At 32.3% G+C, this 25,373-nt stretch overlaps 1 protein-coding gene across 1 annotated transcript in view; it reads right to left on the bottom strand.

Annotated features, from left to right (window-relative positions):
• LOC123654771 overlaps positions 1 to 25,373 on the bottom strand; it is a 213,070-nt gene that overhangs the window by 28,659 nt on the left and 159,038 nt on the right. The window contains exons 5-7 of the mRNA XM_045590656.1: positions 20,276 to 20,437; positions 19,300 to 19,416; positions 18,313 to 18,490 (exon numbers count right to left, since the gene is read on the bottom strand). Of these exons, the coding sequence (XP_045446612.1) occupies positions 18,313 to 18,490; positions 19,300 to 19,416; positions 20,276 to 20,437 (457 nt within the window). The remainder of the gene's footprint in view (positions 1 to 18,312; positions 18,491 to 19,299; positions 19,417 to 20,275; positions 20,438 to 25,373) is intronic.

Below are 25,373 nucleotides of genomic sequence, written 5' to 3' on the forward strand. Positions count from 1 at the left end.
AGTGAATTTCTGATTTTGAATTTGATAAAAACGTTAATCAATATTTTCACGTAAGACCCGAGTTATGATTATTTATTTTTAGTTTACAATAAATGGTGAGAATTAGCGTGAGACTAATATTTTATTCATTATAGGATACACAGTTCATCTCAAACCAATTTAACGTAAAAACATTACGGAAAATTTATTTGTTACAATAAAAACTAGCACCTTAATTATTACTTTCAGCAAAAAATCCACCGTATTTTAAAAACAAATAAAATATTCTTACCAATTTTCTTCATGGAAAAGTTATTAAAATTTATAACGCCAATAAATATTATAACGCCATTATTATTAACGCTAACCGCTTACTTTGCAAACAATTTACTAATGGAATAATTTATTAAGTTCGATAATTTAGATTTAAATTTTTAAACTAAAACAAAAGGGTGTCGGGTTAATTAAAACTAAATATTTGTACAACGGTGCCGTGACTTTTGCTCCGTCGAGTGTATTAAGTTCCCTTAGTGAACGGAATTGAAGTTAATTTGTTTGCTGTATTTTACATAAACTTATTTACGTTCGAAGTAATCGTACAATTAAAGAAATAATGAGTTGTAATTTTAACTTAATAAAAAAAAAGTTGAATGGAAATAAATATAGAAGTGATATTGATACTACGCGTTGACGCAAAATTCACAGAAAGTTATTGTTTATAACTTTATATCCTTTTTTTGTAACTAAATATTAAATTTCTTATCGGCTTTTTACATATAGAACCTATGTAGAGAGTAACTTACATACAGATTCAGTGGTAGCTGTACAATAACTATAGGCAATTAAGTACTGAATAAGTTCTGCTACTTTTGTATAACAACGATGCGAATGTACTTATGTAGTACGTATAATATAGTATACATACTACAAAATAATAATTTGGATTTAATTTAATGCGCCGGAGGACGACTTTTAAAACTGCACCCATTACCAACGTCATATATATTTGTCAAGGTTTTTTTTTTTTTTTTTTTTTTTTTTTTAATATAAGTAGTATGTTTGGTTGTGTGTAAGATTCAAGGATACTTAGCGTTTATCTATTACATGATAATTGTTGTCCTGTCGCTCTGTCCCCTTCATCATTGGTTACAAAACATAACGATCGTTTTTTTTATTGCGAGATTATTTTTTATCATTTTAAAAAAACATTCACGTAAAATTTTTCTTTACGTGAGTTTTGTACGTTTTAAAATTTGAAGTAAGTAAATAACAGTTCTATTACAAAATGTCTACACTGACCAAGTATTATAAGATTCAATTTAGGTATTCATTTTTACTACATAAGTGGGATAAGGGCAGGTACATGACGATATTTTACACATTTACAACCAATTCGGATTCGTTTTCGTGATTTTTTACGATCTTGTGTATTAATAAACCATTATTATATCATCAAAAATTAAAGTTCTTAAAAGTAATAACAGGTTAATACAAGAATGCTTTGGTAAATACTTCGTATTACCCTGAGCCTATATTTAATAATAAAGGAAAGATAGGATGTAGTAGTATTTTATAAAAGTTACAAATATTGCTATATATATTTGATGTGGTTACGGCGGTAAAGAATATAGCCACCCACTCTCTTTCCGTCGGTGTCGTAAGAGGCGACTAAGGGATAGCACAGTTTCACTACCACGGGGTCGGCGGCCGATAGTCGGGGGACTTCGGCCGGCCGGACGACACGACCCCATACGTCTGAGGGGTGGCCTTGTTGTGAGCGAGGCCACCCCACCATCATGCCGGGGCCCGGAAGCTTTGTCCGGGCCTACCGCTGAGGCGAGGTGGCGAATGCTAGCGCGACCCCTCTCGCCCCACCCAGGCGGATGACTGCTAACACGTGGTGGTTTTTAGTCAGTAGGAGTCTGACATAACCCTCTGGCGCCCCCACGCTGGAGGGTATCCATGATGGATTTTCCCCACGTAAAAAAAAAAAAAGTTTCACTACCACCATGCAACTTAAACAGCCGACCGATGGCGGGATAACTATCCAATTGCTAGCTTTGAAATATACAGGCCGAAGACGGGCAGCAGCGTCTTCGATATGACAAAGGCAGCCCTGCAGTCACCAAACCGCCTCCCCAGAGTGATGACTATGGGCAAAACACATGAGTTTACGCCATTTTTGGCGCGAGCTTGTGGCGGCTTTTGTCCAGCAGTGGACTACGATAGGTTCAAGTGATGACGATGTGGATGAGCAAATACTAAAGTTTACTCGGTTTTATAATTTACGTGTACCACGTTATACCATATACTGGTATAAGTTATTAAAATAATTTTATTATCTATATTTTGTAAAAATCCTTCTGACTTCTTGACTCTACTGTCGTGTCTCTGTTATTTTTAATTTTTATATAGCTAATTTTTATACAGTTTAAAATTTAAGTAAGTATTACTAAGAATGTTTATTGATGGATTGAATAATTAGTTTATTTTTCCCGCACTTGTGGCGAGATGACATCTTTATTCAAAATTTTCCAATCGATCACTCCCGCAAACCCACATAAACCGCTTTCCAGATTAAGCATAAAATCGACGTCCATTTGTATCCAATTTAAAATCAAATTAGAAATAAATACACTTTCAATTTCGTCCAATCACGTTCTAGAGAAGTTCGCGGTACCCAAAGAAAAACCTACCATTTCCCCGACCGGGAGATTTAACCTAAATCGAATTCTCTACCCGCAACGGCCTTAATTTAAGAGACGAATTTGTCTAATTCCAATTCTTATGCCGTGACAAATGTAGTGATTCTTATTCAACCGTCGTAAGTCAATTTTGTGTTTATTTTTTACGTACGGGTAGTCTTTGACGTTACGCTTACATTGATTACTTACTTGCGTGTTTCTTATAGCTAAAATTTCTTATAAAATTCCACGATTAAATTAATGTTTTCGCTGTGGTATTGATAAGAACAATATCTTTTAAGGTTTCCTTGAAGGGATTTGCTGCTTTAGAAATAAGGTTGCCTCTTGAACATTTTTCTTCTAGGCATTTTTATTCCGCGCTTTAATTTTTTTTGTGTGTCTAATAAAGAGTACTATTTACTTATCTTTACCACATTTACATCTTTCTCACCAAAAAAGAATAATACACTGGGTTGTCTGGAAGAAATGGCTAAATAGCCATAAGTCCGCCCATTGTATTTCACAGTCTGTAAATATTTTTTTAAAATGTGTTTATCGTTTAAAATGTAGTTGTGGTGTACAATAAAGTATAAATAAATAAAATAAATAAATAAATACATGGAATAGCAGTATTTAATATATACGCTACATTTATTTCATAACAAGTATAAATCAATTTAATGAAGTGCCAAGTTAAATTTGGGTTTAGTTTAAAACGAATAAACGGTCGTTACACACGGAGAATGTGTTCCGGTGTAAAAATATACGTCAATTTTCCGATTTAATTAAAGCGTTACAATTAAACGCGGTAATAGCTTCGCTCGGAGCTCGAAATTTTCGAACAGTTCGTTCTGAATTTTGTATGCAGCAAATATTGCATTACTGTGAGTTTGAGTGATAGCACGAGTCCATTAATGAGGTTTAGAATATTTTGAATGATTTTTATATAATAGGATTATTTTATTTATTTGATTTTATTTTATACCGACGCCGCGTTGGTGCAACGGTTAAAGCCATGGAATGTACCTGTTGCGCTGGCGGTTGCGGATTCGATCCCCACACATGACAAACATTTGTTTTGGCCATACAGGTGTTTGCCGTAGTCTGTTTGTGCAGTTCTTGTGGGTCTCCCCACCGTGCCTCGGAGAGCACGTTAAGGCGCCGGTCCCGGTTGTTATCATGTACACCTGATAGCGATCGTTATTCATAGTAGGGAATATATCCGCCAGCCCGCATTGGAGCAGCGTGGTGGATTGAGCTCTGACCCTTCTCCTACGTGGGGAAAGAGGCCTATGCCCAGTAGTGGGATATTATAGGCTGAAGCGAATGAAGCGTATTTTATACCACTTTGATGTAGTGGTGTATGTGCCGTGTAGACGCCTAAATACCGGCGGTTTGCGGATTCGAATATTTGTTTCCGGTCTGGGTGTATCTCTGGTCGTGATCGCTATCACAGACATCTGATAGCGAGCGGTAAATATTTAAAATATTGAATATATCCGTCAACGCGCATTGGAGCACCGTATGGATTAAGCTTTGAAACTTTTCCTACATGAAGAAGGGGATTAGCATTGGCCAGCAGTGGGATGTTACAGGCTGAATCAATGGATTAAGCAATAACTATAATATACAGAAATACAGAAAAAGTTTACAGTGGCAATCTATCGCTAGAAGAGCAATTTATGTAGCGATGAAAGTAAGTAGTATTACATAATTGATTAATTATTGCTAATATGGTTCGGTAAGTATACTGATTTTAATTATACACTTTATTGCTCGCGGGGACAAAAATGTTCGACAAAACACAGGTTGATGATTGATGCTCGATTGATAAGTACTATCAATCGAGCATTACAAACACGTATGTAATCTACTATCAATTTAATTTATTTGGGTTATTAGTATATCGCCACCAACGACAAATTGAATTATATAATTATATTATTATAATAATAATAATAAATAATAAATAAATATCTACACAATACACACACGGTCGTCATGTTCCTAAAGTAAGCAACTTAATGCTTGTGTTATAGGTAACAGCCGACTGGTATATAGCTACATATTTTTTTTTTTTTTCGATAAACATACTTATAAATAATACATATATAAATATATAAATAAATATTTATATTACACCCAGACTCGGGGTGGGAATCGAACCCACAACCCTCGGAGCAGAAAGCAGGGTCACTACAAACTGCGCCAACGGGCTAGTCAAGGCTGTAGTGGAAACATATATTATATAGTAAAACTACCTTTTCTACATACTTTACAGCAACCATAATCACGGTCATATCCGAAACGTTGAGCATTTAAAAAACTTAATAAACCGCGATTAAATCCGAAAAAGTTGTTCCATTATAAAGACTAAAATTCTCGTAAGCATTAAAAAACTATATAATTATATTACTAACACATTAAAAAGTCAGTAGTTTATGACAGTATCGAGTGGGATATAATACACGGCGCACATCACACTAAATTGTCAATCTTGTATTTTCCTTTTTAGTGGTTATTTGTCGCACTCAGATTTTTTTATATAATTTTTTATTACAGAATTTTTAGTTTATCATTAATAAATCAACATTTTTCCTGAACCTAAGTTTCTTTTCTAAGCAAATAAGTGCGGAGAGTTCAGATGCTTATTGAGTTAAGCTTCCGTAGACGCTGGAGATCACTCTCACATGTTAATCGTGGGTGGGTTTTGTTATGTTTGGGTTCGAATCATATTAGAGTTAGTTGATAATTCTATTATAATTATAATATTTATTATTATTATTATTATAGCGATTTTTTGCATTGTTTTAGATTACTATTTATTTTTTATTTTTTATACAGTTACAGCATAAGATAAGAAATTATGGATGAATTTTTCTAAATCAAAAGTAATTTTGATAATTTGATTATATATATATATATATATATATATATATATATATACATATATATATATATACTTCAGATATATACTTTCATATATATATATGTAAGCTAATTAAGACCTTCGATGTGATACCCCACTCAATAATCTTAAGTACTTTTTTCGTTTGAATTATCGAATTATGGCGTCCAAAATCCACCATTTTGAATTTTTGTTTATTTTAATCAAGGCACTGTCGCTCGGGCCATCAAGATAAATCTGATGAACTTTTAGGCTGTAGTGGAAAACATATAAAAAAACATTACCCTCCTTACCTTCTGCAGTCGCGTAAAAACACTGTGTCTCAAAATAACAGTATTTTTTATTACGTACATACATTATTATTTCAATGTTAATTTTTTATTTTATTCATTTGGGAAACAAACAATTATCTTCTTTCTTATTTAAATTTATTATTTTCTCAATGTTAATAAAATACGTAATATAAGCTGATTACATAATTCATTCCTTAAATTCTTCTCGTAAACGTTTTTCACAATATATGAAAAAAGAAATCATAAACAAGTATTAAAATAAAATATAAAAAAAACTTCCGCGCGCGGTTGAAAAGCAGATTGTTTTTATGCTGATGAAGATGAAAATATAACATTTTTTTTATCGAAAAACGGCTTTATTAAAATCCTGGCAGCGTATAACGTAATGCTTATGAAAGTAAAACGCATATGAAGCATTTTCATTCGGAGCAATAATACATATTCAAAAAAGCTCAAAGTATTCAATGTTTTTATATAAGAACTTTTTGGTAGCTCTTAAATACGGAGTTTTAACTTTAACAAAAAAAAAAATTACTGGTCGGCAAAAAAAAAAACTATAATTTCAAGAATCGATAGCATGAAAGTTACGCATTGACAGTCGATTTTGAGTAGAAATGGCGCACTGATGCGTTCGAATTTGCTGCTGCTCATTTTGCTAAACGGCATTGGAATATCGTCGCAAATGACCTGAAACGGTTCATTACCGTCCACGTCGGAAATTAATTCTCGAGGGAGGCATCCGATGTTAGTCAAAAATCGTGGTCGGATTGTGTGTCAGGTGGGAGCGTTTACGTGCATTGTTAATGGCTGATGACACTTAAAACAAATGTGTTCTATTTGAATTGCTTTTCATGTAATTTCTTAGGAAAAAATTTTTTAGATGTCTACATTAGAAGTACATTTAGAAAATATTTTGAGCAAAATAAGTAAGGTGTAGGCTGGATGAGGATTGTGCCAGACCGGGATGTCTGGCGCGAACTTGGGGAGGCCTATGTCCAGCAGTGGACTGCGATAGGCTGAAGTGATGATGATGATGATGAAATAAGTAAAATCAATTATTCTGTATATTTCTTCCTGTAAAATGAAATCATTAACTACACAATAAGATGCGATCTTTATGTTATAGTCTAACTTGACATACAAAGTTATTACTCTATAAACAAATGTGATAAAATCGTAACGAAATCGTTGTATTCAAACGTCTTTTACGGATGAATTCGTCCAACACAGTTATGTAGTTTTATATCAGGGCTTTAAATTATAAAAGTTGTAGTTTTTGTTAGTAATATTTTATACGCTCCTGGTTTTACTACGTCAAGAGAAAAATATAAGAAAAACTATAATAAATGTGTTAAGTTATACGGGACATTTATAATACACGTTATCCTTGCCACCTGTAAAAATAAACAAAATCAATTACCTAACGCTCGGTGTAGTGTTGCCTTAACTAATGTTGCTATTTTTCAGGACATTTATCTGTTTTTTGTGCTTTCGATAAAATTATTTATTATTATTTAGCTTCTTCTTTGCAAACTAAGTTTAAATGCTATCTAATTTATTATTATAATTATACATTTATTGCAGATTTTTTTTTTAAATTGAACTTTGGATAATGTTTCTACCAAGTTATTAAAATTATTATGTATTTTTATAATTATTTCACAATTAGACCAAAATTAACTAAACGAGAAATCTTTTAATATTTTAATACATAGTTGAATAGTTTTATTAACAATATCATTATATAAACCAACTTCTTGTATATTTACATAAAACTTTATCATTATATTAATGATATGTAAGTAAGCATGTGAAGACGATGTAGCATTCATGAGACTTGACAGTTTCAACAAATACTTATTTGTGTAACTTCAAAATAGGAGGGAGTTAACAATGTGACGCCATATTTATTAAAGTGTGACGCCATATATATTTTTTTTTAATCTAAGGTGGCGCTTATCGTTGTTGTTCCCATTTCAATGTGAAGGAGATCTAACGAGTACTTTCCGTTATTCCTAATAATGCGTATTTAATTGACTATTTTTTCGTCTACCTACGTTTTATTACTGGTCGATGTTATCAAAGTCGGTTATTTTCGCAATCACAATTATTTTAAATTATCTCTCGAATATTTAAAATCCGTTGTGTAAAAACAGTGTTGACACTGTAAATGAAATGCTCTGTAATAAGAGACATAAATAGAAAATTCTCCTTTTCCGCCTTATCTGGGTGTGATTTACATAATATATGAAATATAAAAAAAAAATCATAAATGTATGTATGTAAGTGATTGATTTCAACTGTTGCCTGAAACATAGGCATTAAGATACCTTAGGAACAGATAAACATAAAAAAAGAACAGACAACCGTGTGTTTATGTATAAAAAAATAATCTGTTTTGTCAAACAGTTAACAGTTTAACATTTTATTTACTATTAAAGTACATAGGGAAGTTGGGAATGTCCTAGACTAACCAAACATGTGGCATTATTAGCTACGCCTTAGAGAGTAAAAAAATGCAATAATCCGTTAGTGTTCGTATTACGTTCCATTGGGAACATTTATACTGCAATACTTTTATTAAATGTTTGTTTGAAAATCGAAACATTTGTTTGTTTCTTTTAGTAATGACTACAAAGCGCAGAGGACATAAAACATAAAGTTTTATCATTAGATATAACTTTTTTTACTAAAACATGAAAACAATTTTCTTCTAATAATTTTTTGCAAACAAAATAAACTTGCTGTTAATTCGATAATTAAATTTACTTAAGACTAGCTGTCCCGCGACTTCATCTGCATGTAATTTAAGAAAAAAGTTATTGTCCAGTCCGCAGAGATATAAAATAAATAAATTTCTAAAATAAAAGTAGCTTAAGTAACTCCTTACTACATCAGCTCTGCCAGTAAAAATCCCATCAAAATCGGTCTAGCCGTTTCAGAGATTAGCCGGAACAAAAGACAGACAGAAAGACAAAAATTGTAAAAAATGTTGTTTTGGTAAATGTACCGTGTATACGTCCATATGCATTTAGTAAAAAGCGGTTATTGTAATATTATAAACAGACACCCCAATTTTATTTACTTGTATAGATGAAATTTATAATCATAATCATCATTAAATATTATAATAAAAAATTGTAAGACACGCCTTTTCACTTTGAAAACATTATTTTGATCTAAATAAAAGTATCACCGCTTAGCTTTATAAAACAAGAAGATATGGTTCCTTTATTAGATCCAAATAATAATAAAATAAAATTTACCACGATGCAAAGCCCCGAATACTTCAAAGGAACGGACGATACAAGAAAGAAATATCTTTATTAAAAAGCTTTGTTTTGTAATTTAGAGGGCGGTGCGCTGGCGAATCATTAGCGTAATAGCGTTAATGGCTTTGATAGTGATGCGACACTATCTTACTCGATATCGACAAGTTTAACTTAATCGATTAATTTAATTATATATTCAAATATTAATTTAAATTAATAATATATTATAATTTAAACAGTATGTATGTATGTATTTATGTATGTATGTATATGTTTAATTATTTGAATATTTATAATAAATTTGTTGTAACTTGTACACCTATGCTGACGCTAGACCATTTCCTTTGCCCTAAGGTTGCCTGGAAGAGATCGCTTTTTAGCGATAAGGCCGCCCTTTGTACCTAAGGAATATATTGTCAATATTTTTCTTTCTTTCTTTGATATGTATTATTTCTTTTTTTGGTGTACAATAAAGTGTATTATTATTATTATTAAATATTATAGAAGTATATATATATATATATATATATATATATATATTTGTATCGATATCGATAACCTTTTTAAGGGTAAACTCTAAACGTAAAAATTTTAGCATCCCAAGATTTTTCTCGAAGGGGAGTAAAAGCGGTAAGTCCACGTAATGAATATTTAATTATTGTTTTTGTTTTTGAACTTTTATCATAAATTTACTTTATTAATTCGTTCCTTAACACGTTTTCGTACTACCCTCAAACAGGGGTAAGCCAGAGTTACTGTAACGGATTTAGAAGAAACCTTCGTAGGTTTGAGGAAAACGGATTTTCTTATTACAAATGATCGCTTCTGGTCAATTATACTTGCAAATATAAATTTATAACGAAACATTTATTAAAGGAAAGAGAAAGAATTTAATAATTTCGATATTATTAAAAGCTATTATAAATGTCGAGGATATTTAACATCTCTTTTGTAAATAAAGAGCTTCATAATTTATGAACCGCGGAATCGTAAGCGACGTAATTTCGTACTAATATGACAGTTTATTTTCTGTTTTGTTTTATTTTGTCGGATTTACGTACACGCTTCTGAAATAAATAAAATTATGATTATAAATAAAATCATACGGCACTAAAGGGCACGTGGGTGGGAAGACTGGTTGTATGTATGTATTATTTATACGTTTCTTTTGTATAAAAATGTACCTATTTCTGTCAGTCGGCTTTTACAAAGCACACATTAAAATTATTAATTAAAAAATATTGAAAATCTAACATAATGTTTTTCTTCAACAAAACCTTTTTAGATACGTTAAAGAATTTTAATGGTACAGTATTATAGGCTCAACTACAAAAGGCTAATTAAAAAAGTTTAATTTACGATGTAATTCTTTAAAGCTTTTAAGTTCAAATATTTTACCCAAAAATTGAACTGAGGTAAGGTGAGGTATTCAACTGACGTAGGGAATAGCTGGACATAACTTGCTGCAAATCTGGAGCAAACCGACTTAAGAAGTACCTCAATATTACAGAATATCACGGCTAAATAATACTGCTTTCAAGCACTGTTAGTGTTCCTGAGGTGAGTAAAGTGTGGGGATATTATTAGTAAAGATTGGGGGTTGGGTCAGCTTGCGATGCTTCTGGTATTGTATGCGTCTATAGGCTACGATAATCGCTTACCATCAGGTGAGCCGTACGATTGTTCGCCGATATAGTTGTATAAAAAAGTAAGCAAACAATTTATTCAATAAAACTTAGTACATAGATACCTAGAATAACACACATCGAATACTTTTCATTTCGAAATTTCTTTGAGATCAATGTATAACAATGAAATAGAAAATAAAAGCTTTATACAATTCTATTCTTTATTTTTAATCGCTTAAAAGTCGAAATCTCTCTTTTGTAGTTTTATTCCGTCGCACACGTGTCATCGTGTCGTACATCAACGTAGCTTCCGATTCAATTGGTCGCTGGAAGCCGAGAGTATTTTTACATGAAATAATAGTAATGGAAAAAATTCACGTGTCAATCTTCAGTTTGTATATTTATTCGCTTGCTGTATGTTTATGCGTTATTTTATATAAATATTTGTAGATCGAAAATGCTATACTCGCAGCAGTTAAAATAAAATAAAAAATGCTTGTTTAACATTTAATATTTTTGATTATTTTTGATTGCGAATGGTTTACATTATTTAAGAAAAAATAAAGTACCAATAACATTATGATTTTTTCGTTTTGGTCACGCATAAATCCCACGATTTATTGGAATAACGTCATCTTATCGAATGGTGTTACTTAAAATAAATTTTATTATCCAATTCGTCTTCGAAAGATGGCGCAATATTTTCAAAACTTTGACATTCAAAATAAAATACCTTACTAAACTGTTTTTTCTTCCACGACAACTTTTGGATCGAATTGAAAATTAACACCTAAACATAAAAACACTAATTCTATGTTATTATCAAACATTTACAACGCTTATTACTTATTTCTAATTTTTTAATGAGGACTATCCGCCACTCAAGGTTTTGTATCATTAAACTGTTTGCTTAGTTAAGATAAAGGTACATCTGATAATATTATATGAAATTGCAACACAGAATTATATTTAAAATGCATCAAATGTACAATATTTCTTTCATTAATGCACTGAAACTCGCCCATGCGGATTTACTTTCCAACATGTGAACTATGCTGTTATAAACAATTTAATTAGAACCAACTTCGTCAGCTGCAACAGTATTCGAAACTTTGTGCATGTACGTATAAGCGACGGAAATAGTGCAAGGTGACGCTAACATAATAATTGTTTATGGTAAATATGGTTGCTTCGTTAAGACTGTTTTTGATTATCTATATTTTTTTTAATCTATGACTTAAAGAAGATGCAAAAGAAGTCTACAAAATTTTAACTGATCTAGTTTAACTGTAACAAGTTTTAGACTTTACCGAAAATCTTTGACCGCATTCTATGGATCTAAAGCATCCCAGTAAAATATTGACTTGAAAAAGTTTAGGCTACCTTACTCACAGCAGGGACCCTATATCACATAACAGAATCGTAATAAAAATAATAAATATTACGGAAAAAATAAGGGAAATATAAATAATAATAATAAGCAATGCGTCTGAATCAGACCCGTAATTGCAAATTATTTCGGTGAACAAAACTTGTTTCATTATTAGTTCCTAGCAGAGCAGTAGCGTGTCCGTCGATACGATTCTGTAACCGCAGGCTGTTCAGGGAAATACTTGTTCTGATATATAATAGGTAATCCATGAATGTACAAGTAATTAATAATCCTGTTGTGTTGGTACTAAGGCAATTAGAACAGCAGTACTGTACTGCTCTGGGCTTTTAATACGATTACCATATTTGATGGTAAGCGATTACCGTAGCTTGTAGGTGCTTGTAATACCAGAAGCATTGCAAAGACGTTGCTGACTCTACCACCATTGACTTTCTCCAGGAGCTCTGGCAACCTTATTCACCACAAGAACCCATTGTAAATTCAAAATGATGATGCTGAAATTTATTACTTGGTATTATACGTTGTCCCTTGATATTTTTCTTTGAAGTGTTTAAATAAATTGATCAATTATAAGCACAGCAGTGGTAGCTTTATTCGAGTCAGTGGTTGGTTGACGTTGATAGATTCGTATCGTTCGATTTACTGGACTATCTTGGATAACATGCCGTTGTGATGGTATTGATTTCCAAATGTATGTAGCTTGTCTTACAATTTAAGCGCAATTCATTTACTAAATCCCTAATCCCTGATATATAATATTATAAATATGAATGTCAGTTTATTTGTTACGCTTTCACGCGAAAACTACTTAACCAATCATCGTGAAACTTTGTGCACATATTCTTGGAGATTCAATGCGAGGGAAGCCGTGGGTAAAAGCTAGTAGCTAGTAAATTAATTGGTATTAGGCACAAATGTAACTAGTTTAGTGTACACAATTTGTACTCAACCAAACAGTAGATAAATGTCCAAATAATATACATTGTTTCGTTATTCGAGGTGAACGATAAATACGGTAATACGCAATGTTGAATATAACTTGACTTTTTTATTACATCTCTCTCGTTATTGATATCGTATTCATTTGTCTTTTGGGCTGAAATGCAATACAGTACCTACTATTTTATGAAGAATTTATTGACCTATATTATCTATAAAAAAAAATCTATAATGTTTTAATAAACAGAACATATGATGAGAAAAGTATTGGTGAAATCACGTCGCATCATTTCGCATTGTGTCGCATCGTTCCGTATTGGTTTGTTTCTTGTAGGTAACCAAAGATTATACGCAGAACAGTGATATTCTTACAATGCTAGCTCATGGGTGTGTATTGAAGTAGTGTGATTACACACATACAAAATACGACATATAGGTACGTATATCTCTTGTTAAAGAAAAACAATGAATAAAAACAATACAAACTTGGCGCGTATATGATGATATAATTAACGACGAGGTTCCAGTTCTCGCGTTAACTATGCAGTGTTATAAACAATTTAATTAGTTGCAACTTCGACATTCGCGACGCTCGCATATAGAACTTTGTGTATAAACGTTCGAAGTGAAGCAAGGTGGCGTTAGTAATATCATTGTCTATGCTAAATAAGGATTAAAACTTCGTGGACTGGTCCAATAGAAGTTTTATGTTCGTATAGTACGCGTTTAGTTTTGAGGTGTACTATTTCATACGAATATTCGTAATACCAAGTAGCTTTGTCTAACTTTCTCTATAAATATAGTAATGTTTATAAAAAATAAACTTTCATACTTTAACACAGTCTTTTCAAATACAAGTACGCTTCATATAATACAAGTAGCAGGGTAAACAACTTTGTACGTGTGAAATGTCTTTGCCTAGAATAAAAATTCTCGTACATCTAAAGTATGAAATAAAATAATGTCATCATGTTTTTATTTACGGAGAGATGAAAAACTTTAACATTTATTATATAGTGTAGTCTCGTATTTTTATAGAAATAATATTTTCTTTATTATAATGAAACAAGTTTTTCGGGTTTTATCGCGGTTAATTAAATTTTTTAGATGCAGGAAAGAATTTTCTTCACTATTTTGACGTGTTATTTAAAGGTGTTTTTTTCAATGATAATTTTAGAAATCAAGAAATTTATTATTTTGTCGAGTTTGAAACGAGTTGGTTAAGCAAAATGTTTTTTTCACTTTACAATATGAATACTGCAGAGCTATATATATAACAGTGGTAGTAATAGTATACATTAGTAATAGTTTAGTTTGCTAAATATCAACAAAATTAATGTAGATAGATAGGTATGTACATATAGATTCCCTTGGTAACGAAACTGGCTGCTTTCGCTATACTGGAGAAAGGTTGGAACTCAATCTACGACGCTGCCCCAGTTCGGTCCAGTTGGCGGATTAATTGGCGGAAGAATTATCCTCGAACGAGTAAGGATTGCTATCAGGTATTAGTTTCTGTGTTTGACAACTGCCAGGACCGACAGCTTAACGTGCTTTTTGAGTTGGTGGTCGGTGCGCGGTAGGTGACAACATTATTTGTGTTCAACAAATCATGTAATGAAAAGCTGAACAGATACGAAGATAGTGTACAAATGTGAAAAAGTGATTCATTTAAAACGTAAAAGTGTATAGAAATATTTAGCACTTTGAAAATCAGAATAAATTAAATTAATCAAATTCTGTTATGAGTATATCATACAGTACAAATGATGTACACAAGGTATGTAGTTTTGTAATTATTATTAAAACTAGCGACCCGCCCCGGCTTCGCACGGTTGCAAAAACTATCAGTGTTCCTCTATTATATTATGCATGCATTATACATATAAACCTTCCTCTTCAATCACTCTATCTATTAAAAAATACCGCATCAAAATCCGTTGCGTAGTTTTAAAGATTTAAGCATACATATGGACAGAGAAAGCGACTCTGTTTTATACTATGTAGTGAGGAATTCAGGTGTTTCTCAGTAAATGCCTTGTATATAGAAGTCGTTGGTAACTTAATTAATATTTTAAGGGACTTGCAATTATCGAATTTACACTTATAATAAATAATCCTTATATACTTCTACCTATTCTTTAAAAGGTAAAATGTTTTTATGACGCAAAGTTAAGATATGACGACACAGAGGATATATATCCAAAATAAAATGTTATTTTTTGTATTATAATATTTTATTGCACATTCGACATTACATAAAGAAAATAACAATAAATTAACTGAAAAAGTGCAAAGGCGGACTTATCACTGATACATACATTTCTCTACGGTAAGTTTTATAAGTATTCAATATGAACGGGCCATTGCAATTTTAAAACAAGCGTTGGCCACACCCTTAACAATGACCCATCTCACTCTGCCAATATCGGAAATTTGCGAGACAGATAAATAAATAAGCACTTCACACTCAACGGCCCCCAGTAGGGATTTTCCCTGTGGCCCCCGCCATCTACCCGGAAACAGACACAATACACAAGCACAAATATACCGACTACGACAGACATCTATGTGGACAATACAAATGTTTGTGATGTGCGGGGATTAACCCAGCGGCTGCTAGCGCGACAACTATTACTGGACGGCTGCGCCAACGAGTCGTCTCAGTACTTGTTTGTTAAAAAAAAAAAACCTATAGGGATTTCTTTTACAGAAACATAAAACTACACGCTAATAAGAATTACTCATATTCAAATAACTACGCGGAGCATCGTACTATGTTATGGTACGAGATCTATTATCCTATTATAATTCACGACCCGCTAACCTATAACAGATCATAACTTTCAACATTAGCTTTATATTTTTCTCTCACGCTATCGCGTACGTTGTCAATAACCGTAATGATATAGCCGATAAGGCGACAGAGCGTACGCGTGAACCAGTCACCCAACATCGACGTATTTACTCCCAGCAATGCTAAGCAAACAGCCCGATACATAGTCTACATACTCGTATACTAAACATTACCTTTGCTTACTCGACCGGAATGTTCAGAGTCGACAAACAGTCGGGATGTTATAGAAGCTAACAGTGGCAAATATTTGAGTGATTGCCTGCATATATGACGATTTGCTGAAGCAAACCTTTATTCTAGCCGGTTTGTTCAGTACGCACAATGTTTACGATCATTGTCGAGGACCATTTCAATGAAATATATAGTTTTGTTTATGCGCTTTTGAATTCAAACTTCGTGGTTTTGGGGTGTTGGTAGTTTTTGTTGCTGTATATGAAACGATTATAATATACTGTAACCTTTAAGTTCAGGTATAAGTTAAAGTTAATTAATAATGACAAATTTAAATTTGGAACGCCATATTTTCAGGATTATTGTGTTAAATATGGTCGTGTTTCATTAAAATTCGAAAATAAATGGTAGCAATAATAGTATTAGGCGGCAGAATAGCGCGGATATACATCCGTGCCAACATAAATCATTTCCTGTACATACGTGCTTTTCAAATCATTTTGACTTATTTATAACCATGTGACAAAGTTGCTTTTGAATTTTCACTAAAGCTTATAAAAAATTATGTCATTATTGGTTATTAAAAAATACTTCTTATTACAATAAAAAATATTTTGTACCTGTTGTCAATAAGTGCAGAATTTTTCTTGTTAGATATGTATATATTAAACATTTAATAATATTTACATGTTGCTGCAGAAACGATTTTTTATGAATTTATTCAGTCGCATTTCAACCCAAAAATTCTCTCCAAGAAAATTGCAGAGCAAGTCAGTTGCAGTAAATATTTGAATTGTAGAGCGGGATTGGTTTGCTTTCTACGTATTCAAAGACAGTGTTTACATCGAAATATAAAAATTCTTCACGATCTGAGAGTCAATCGATTCACTAGTGCTGTTCGGGGACTTTAGAAATCACAAGATAGAGGTAGGTGGGTAACGAATTCTTAGAAGTTTTATGCACTTCTCTGCGACTTAAGTAGTTTATTATATGAGGTTATAAAATTAACTGTTCCAATTCTGTACATTGAAGATATTTTAAAAATTTCGTTATTGAGATGGTGCTCTGAAATGAATACGAAAGTCAAAAATATATTTTACGCCGCGAATCATGCCAAAACTACTGAGTAAATTAAAATGCAACTAGGAACTATTAACGTTCATACCCGTGCTCATACCATATGGAGTTAGGACACTTTTAGCTACTTTTTATTGCGAATTCATTCAGTCAAAGAAGAGTCAAAGTATGTTATTTGTTGTATTTCATTAACGATTTGTTCATTTTTCTTAACATTTTTCAATATCATTTTTCTTATTTGTTCTTTTTGTTAAAAAGGATATATATTTTAACGATTGTCTCTTCAATTTTACAATATTTTTTGTTTGTTATTTTCAGATAGATAATACAAACATTGCAATTTATATTAAGAAGTTCAAATAACTCGGAGCAAAAATTGTGACTTTGAACAAACTGCTCATCTTAAATTGCTGTGGTAGATAGTAATTATTAAATAAGTTAAATATGATATATATATTTCAAATGTTTTTGTTCAATCAAAACAGTTAAAATTGTCAAAATAGATAAATCAATTTATGTGATCATTAAGAATTTAACATGTTTATTGAACCGTAGGTGATCTATATAAAGCTTTTGACAGATTTATTCGTTATTCATATCGAATATCGTTGAAAAATCGCGACGAAATTACTGTGTTAAATTACATTTCCAATATAATTTGGTACATCTCGAAATGTGCTTGAATTTATTTTATTTCTGGACGTAATTTATGATGTTTATAATGGCGGATAGCCTTTGACGGATTTGTTGTTACGTCATTACTGTATTATCGAATTTAATACTGATTTAAATTTTTGTGTTTTTTTAAATTGAACTTAGGTATCATTAAAAATAAAATAATAATTAAATATTGAAAATTGGATGATTTCAGTTTTGCAATTTGACTATTTAATATATAGCTGTAACGTAGGTGTGTTGTTTACAAGGTTTTAATCTTACTTTACATTTAAAATTTATTATTTTTTTTTTAATTAATTCTATATCAAAATTATTAGAGAAAGCTTACAATCGTTTACCTTATAGTACAAACATAATTTAGAAGTACTATACTTAAGAAATGTCAAGTAAAATGTTAATGTAAATACACATTATGTATTTAATCTTAGCTTACCTGAAGATCGATCTCTGGTGCCGAGAACTGAAGCTATTTGAGGCCGCTCCTCGTTAATAACTAGTTCTGCCTGTTCGCTGTATACTGAATGTACAGTCGAGATGCAGGTCAGTCTCAGCTGTCCTCGTTCGAAGCTGTCAGGTCTCACCATGAAAGAAAGCTGACTTATCGACGCCACCTAATAGAAAAACAAGGCTGCATTAGCAGATTATATTTTTAATTCTGTTAAGATCATGGTATGTAATGTAGCAAAAAAGGCATCTATTTTATTCAATTAATTAAATTTAATCATCAGCCTATCGCAGTCAACTACTGGATAAAGGCCTCCATAAGTCGCGCCAAAAATGGCGTGAACTCGTGTGTGTTGCCCATAGTCACCACGCTGGGCACGGCGGGTTCGTGAATGCAGGGCTTCCTTTGTCGCATCGAAGACGCCCGTCTTCGGCCTGTGTATTTCAAAACCAGCAGTTAGATGGCTAACCCGCCATCGGTCGGCTTTTTGAGTTTCAAGGTAGTGGAACTGTGTTATCCCTTAGTCGCTTCTTAGGACACTCACGGGAAGAGAGGGGGTAGCTATATTCTTCATTGTCATAACCACATTAATTAATATGTTCTAAAATTAATTTAAGATTTTATTTTATTTTAATTTTATTTAATTGAAATTCATATAATACATTTTCACATCAATTTCTAAAATTACAACCACATATAACTACTTTTTTAATTATAACTTTTTAACATTTAAAACTATTTTAATGAGTGGATATTAAATAGTTTGGATATCAAGTTGTATTTTATTTGTTCCAATATAAATACTCGGAAACATAGTTTGTTGTTTTAAGCTTTGAGCTTTTAGTTTGAACTAGGATAAGCTCAGTGGTTTCAATAACTCGAATATTCGATTTGCAAAAGTTTATCAAATGCCGATTAGATTCGATTTAGTACTTACGTTTGTTACTAAATGTAACCTTTGTTACTATGTGTTACCTTTTTAGACGATTCCATTGTTGGTGTAGGATCTGTGATTTCATCATCTGAAGCTGAATCTTGATTTCTTGGTGTTGGAAATACTACTGAATCTTGACTTGGCAGTATTTCACTGTCCTATATTAACACATAAAGACAATCTTGGTATAATTACTTTTTATCAAAGTACATATTTCAACTTTCAGGCCTTATTATATAATGAAGTTGGAAAAAGCTTAGATCGCTTAAAAAGTACCTCGTTTGGGTGAAGATTTTCTTTATTTTAAATGAAATCAAAAGGAGCTGATCTTTTATATGGCTATCGTGATTATTTTATGACCACTCATCTTATTCCCAACAATAAGAACATTATCCGCAATAATGAGTATGTTCAAGAAAGCGAAATGATCAAGAGCGAAAACATCGTTTGTTAGAACGATCATTAATCAATGTCTCGAACCAATTAGAGTATAATAATTGTTCCAAAAATCTCCATTTTCAGAATATTTCCTTTAACATGAATTAGTTGTACTGATGCTAAAATTACTTTCGGCTATTGTTTATGTTTTTACATTTTAACGATGAAATGTTGTCATGATTGATTAATTGAAACTTTGTTTCACAAAACAAGTTGGATTATAATTTAAATATTGTAAAACTTTACGTAATTTTCTTATTTTAATTAATTTTCGTCTTCTTTTATTTAACTTGACGACACAGTTTTAAGATTACATTAATTTTACTAAAACTTTGTTACCGTATAATGTTATGTAATTTATTTCTACTTGTATTAAATATGCTAGACTAGAAGATTCCTGTAGATTATTCTACTTATTGTTTCGGGCTATTGCTTGTGTAATTCTTTCTATGAAATATTGTATACGTATTTTGATGAACACATGCATAATATTTAATTAAAAATTAAAATAATTCAGTTTTATTCCTGTTATTTTTAAGAATTTACCAAATAAATTGATAAATTAGGTATAGATTTTACCTGTACTGTGTCCACGAATGGTCCAAATGCCTTCCACGGACTGAATATAATATTACTGTTCTCATCACCCGGGGCTGCTGTGATCCGACTTGATTGTGGCAAATCAATAGATATTGCTGGACTTGGCAATATTCGCTGCTGAATTATTGGCTTTCCTTGAATCTGCAACAAAATGCACGAATTTCGCTTCATTTGATGCAAATCAATTGAAAGAATGCTCGCAATCTTGGACAATTGAATTCAAATTTATAGGAATGCACTGAAATTGACAACTTGTGTGTGTGTGTGTGTTGGGGATTGATAGATATATCTTAGAATTTCTACCGAGCCAGAGGGTTTACTCACAATGTTTCCCTCAATAGCACGACATAAATCTGTAAATAAATTGATCATTCATTACAAAATGTGACCTTTGAAATCCACGTATCCTGTCCCCTGGGTATAATAGGCTATATTTAAAGATGTATTCCATAAATGAAAAAAGGTTCAAGGTTAAACAAATACTTTTATTATTAATACTTTCTGCTCGCAAAAGACATTCCATATTTGAAGAACATGTCCGAGCTTAAATAACACGGAAATCGAAACGGGGACAAATAATATATGAGGACGTTACAAAATTCCATTACAGTTAAGACTCCAGGGACATTGGACGAATTGTACTCTTATTTCAGAAAAATAGTGAGTGGAGACTGCGTGAGCGATTGAAGAGATCTTTCGTTACTGCTTTTAAAAACCATCATATTTATTTCAGTTATTAACCGACTTCTAAAAGAGAACGAGTTAATTTTTTTTTTCTATCTGTGACTTAGCTGTGATGTTATTGTTTCTTCATTTCATAAGACAGAATAATCTCTTGAAGAATATTTGGTTGTTATTTCTGGAACTTAAGAATAATATTTCTAAATCAATTATATCAATTTTTAAAGATAATAGAGACTATAATTATGTTTGCAGGCAAACGAAGAAAAACCGACTTCAATTATATCGCCAATAATACAACGTAGGTAGACGAAAAAATAGTCAAGTAAATACGTATTATCAAAGATTACTCCAAAAGTTGTAATCAGATCTCGATGAAATTAAAATGTGACCACATGATAAACATCGGCTTTCGATTAAATTAAAAATCATCAAAATCGGTACACCCAAAAGTTAAACTTATGCGGATTTTCGAGAGTTTCCCTCGATTTCTCTGGGATCCCATCATCAGATCCTGGTTTCCTTATCATGGTACAAAACTAGATATATCTCCTTTCCAAAAAAAAGAGTTATCAAAATCGGTTCATAAACGACGGAGTTATCCCCGAACATACATAAAAAAATATATACGGTCGTATTGAGTAACCTCCTCCTTTTTTTGAAGGTGGTTAAAAATATTGTAAGAAGGTTAAAATGTACGACATTATTAAAACACTGAAGTTCGTTTGTGCTTTAGGGCAGATTTTAATTAGGAAAGTTTGATTTTGTACGCCTTAAGCAAACAGGGACGATGTAACAATAAAAACCAACGCGAGTTAAACTGTATCGTAATTAATAGAATAATATGACATTACAGACTAGTTGCTGCTTGTAGTTTCACCAGTCTGATTTCAATTAGAAGAATTTAAATTCAGTAAAGTAAGTCAATTTTTCTGATTTCAATCTTTCCGATTTCAATTTTTCTGATTTCAATATCTACGTACCAGGTTTCAGTGGAATCAGTTTAGTGCTGTTTGGGTGAAAGAGTAACAAACATATGTATTTTCATCTATTCTCGCTAAATTTCGCATTATATTAGTAGGATAAAAAAAATATGGAAAAATGTTATCATTTATAGAACGAAAGTAAAAAATAAATTCCCGTTACCGATATTCGTTGGTTCGAAAACATACGACACGTTAACTTTGTACACAATTTCGGCAATGCTGTACTTGTTAGAGAAAACGGGATACCGAACAACATGGCGCGGTTCGTTCGTAAACCGTAATCACAAACACGACACCGTGTCTCGAACAGACATACACGGCTTTCCTTTTCAGTAATTCGGTAACATTCTGTAAAAAAAATTACCTTTAACGAACTCCGAAGGAGGAAATGATAATAAGCCTCGCTTTTCAAATTAAATGAAAATACACGTTATATTTAATATTATTTTTGAATGATATAAATAATAAATAAATATAACGTGAACACGGTCGTCTGTTCCTATGCAACTTAGCAGCAACTTAATGCCTATGTTATTGGTAACAGCCGACTGTTATAACATTTTTATTGATAAATGTAGATTAAAATAATAAATATATAAATACAAATATTACATTCAGACTCAGGCGGGAATTGCCCGAAACCCGCAACCGACGGAACAGAAAGCAGGGCCACTACAAACTGCGCCAACGGGTTTTTTTTTCATTCATTCATTACAGCCTATACAGTCCACTGCTGGACATAGGCCTCCACAAGTTTACGCCAAAAATAACGTGAACTCATGTGTTTTGCCCATAGTCACCACGCTGGGCAGGCGGGTTGGTGACCGCAGTACTGGCTTTGTCACACCGAAGACGCTGCTGCCCGTCTTCGGCCTGTGTATTTCAAAGCCAGCAGTTGGATGGTTATCCCGCCATCGGTCGGCTTCTTAAGTTCCAAGGTGGTTGTGGAACCTTGTTATCCCTTAGTCGCCTCTTACGACACCCACGGGAAGAGAGGGGGTGGCTAAATTCTTTAGTGCCGTAGCCACACAGCACCAACGGGTTAGTCAATGTATATTTCATTACATATTTTGGTTATTGTATTGTTTAAGATAAACTTTTAGTTTCTTTTATTAATTTTTTAAAAGAAGCAAAAAAGAGGATCACAGCTAAATAGTACTGGTTTCAGGCAGTGTTGTGTTCCTGTGGTGAGTAAGGTGACCAGAGCTCCTGGCCTGGACTGGAGGTAAGGTCAGAAACGCGCTTGCGATGCTTCTTGTGTTATAAGCTATCGCAGGTAATTCGTACGCTTTTTTACTGACTTCGGAGCTTTCCCAAATGAAGCAACTTTTGGATCTATATTGACAAATAAATAAAAAATAACAAAACGAAAAAAAGCGTCTAAAATTAATTTGGGAATCAATGGAATATCAAAGTATTCAATCATTTTGGTTGGCACAAAGTTAAAATTTCCAATGAACATCTCTGCATTAATGTTATACCTACTCAAATTATACATAGAAGTTCTGAGGTGTGGTACATAATACTTGCAAATTTTATTTAATACGTGGGATATTATAATAGTGTGAGCATATCTCGAGTTTTCGAAGAAAGGCTTGCACACCACATAATTTATTTAGAATGCAAAAGCGTAAACATAGTGAGCAATTTTTGAAACATAAAAACGTGCTCGATTAGCTTATGAAGGGGTGTAGATTTTCATCTGTCCCGCAGGCACGAACTTCAAATCGTTCGGAATGGAGACACACCGTGCAGAACAAGGTCTATAATTTCAAAGATCACAAAAGACGTGATCTTAATATCGAATAAGTCCATCAAACAAAAAATTGGCTTTCAATATTTTATATAACATAAATAGCCTTTCCGCACTGTTATGAATAAAGCATTATTTAAGATAGATAGACAGATAATATTCTTTATGGTACACAAAAATACAAATGATCACAGCAAAAAATGAAAATAAAAATGTACAAAGTCGATCTTATTGCTTATGACCAATTTCTTCCAGATAATCTTTTAAATAATTTAAATCAAATCGTCTTGGAATAAACTGTACTAAGATAAACCTTTGAGGATTTTGTAACACTTAACTGATGAAAAATGTGATGTGTTTGTTGTTTATTGGTCAAAATATAAAAAAATAATAAAAACTTTACACCAAATTACTTAAGTTAGTTACTTAATATATAACATTTTTCTAGTTCATATATGTACTAGTGATGTAAGGAATGTTAGATTTATCACATTCGTGAATGTGAATGCGAATGCGAAGGTTGACTTTTTAAGTCCGCTTAAAAGGTATGAAATTTTGTATAGGTCCTCTTTGAATCAAATATATTCGAGCCAATACAAATTGAATGATCTAATTTTGTTATAATGAGGGGGTTAACGAGTGGCCGGGACCATCTGATGGTAAACATTAACCGTACCTTATGGATATCAACAAATTTAGAAGAGGCTCGAGTGAGACACCGGCCTTTAAGAAAAATATGTCCATTTTATGTAAAAATAATGATCCCGGAATTGTACTTCATTCGTTATCTGCTCCAAGGATCCCAATAATTTTATTAATGTTCAATAAAACATTCTGAATATTTGGCACTACAATACAAGGGGCCTTCTTAAGGAAAAACGCGCAAATGATGTTTACGAGAGGTTAAATTGGACTAAACTACATACGTCTTCCTCATTTGCAGGCATGTTTCAAGAAGGTCTCGATTTCAAATATAAATTAAAATCTGTCCCTTACTACCGAGGCATATTAACAGGCCACTGTAAGAGGCATTACTCGTACTGTCATCAGCATAGCAACGAAAATTGCTGTTTTGCAACATCTCGTAACGTCGCAGAATAAACAGCGTGCGTGAGAGCACCTAATTAAGAGGAATTTCAGCGTTAACAGGCATGGTTTCAGATCACACTCTGTCGACAGCGACATTGATGCTACGCTCTTACTTTCAAGGCCGTTTGCCCCGCGAGAGCTTAACAGTCAAGTATGTACATATACATATTTTTTTTCTCTATGAAGGTAATCTTAACGCTTTCCTAGGCACAGTGTGAAAATCTACTTACATAAGAAATGTTGACAGGAAAAAAATATTCATACTAACACTAGCCCGTTGACACAGTTTGTAGTGATCTTACTTTCTACTCTGGGGATTGTGGGTACGATTCCCACCCCGGTACTGGGTTAATATATATATTTATGTATATAATATGCATTATTTGTTTGTCTGTTTATAGAAAAAAAAATATGTAGCTATACCAGTCGGCTGTTACCTATAACATTCATTCAATCAACAACAATAAGCATTAAGTGGCTTATTTTAGGAACAGACAACTGTGTGTGTTTATTGTAGATATTTATTATTATTATTATATAAAAAATAGGTACAAATATCAGTGGAAAT

Source organism: Melitaea cinxia, chromosome 6, assembly GCF_905220565.1.
Source record: "Melitaea cinxia chromosome 6, ilMelCinx1.1, whole genome shotgun sequence".
NCBI lineage: Eukaryota > Metazoa > Arthropoda > Insecta > Lepidoptera > Nymphalidae > Melitaea > Melitaea cinxia.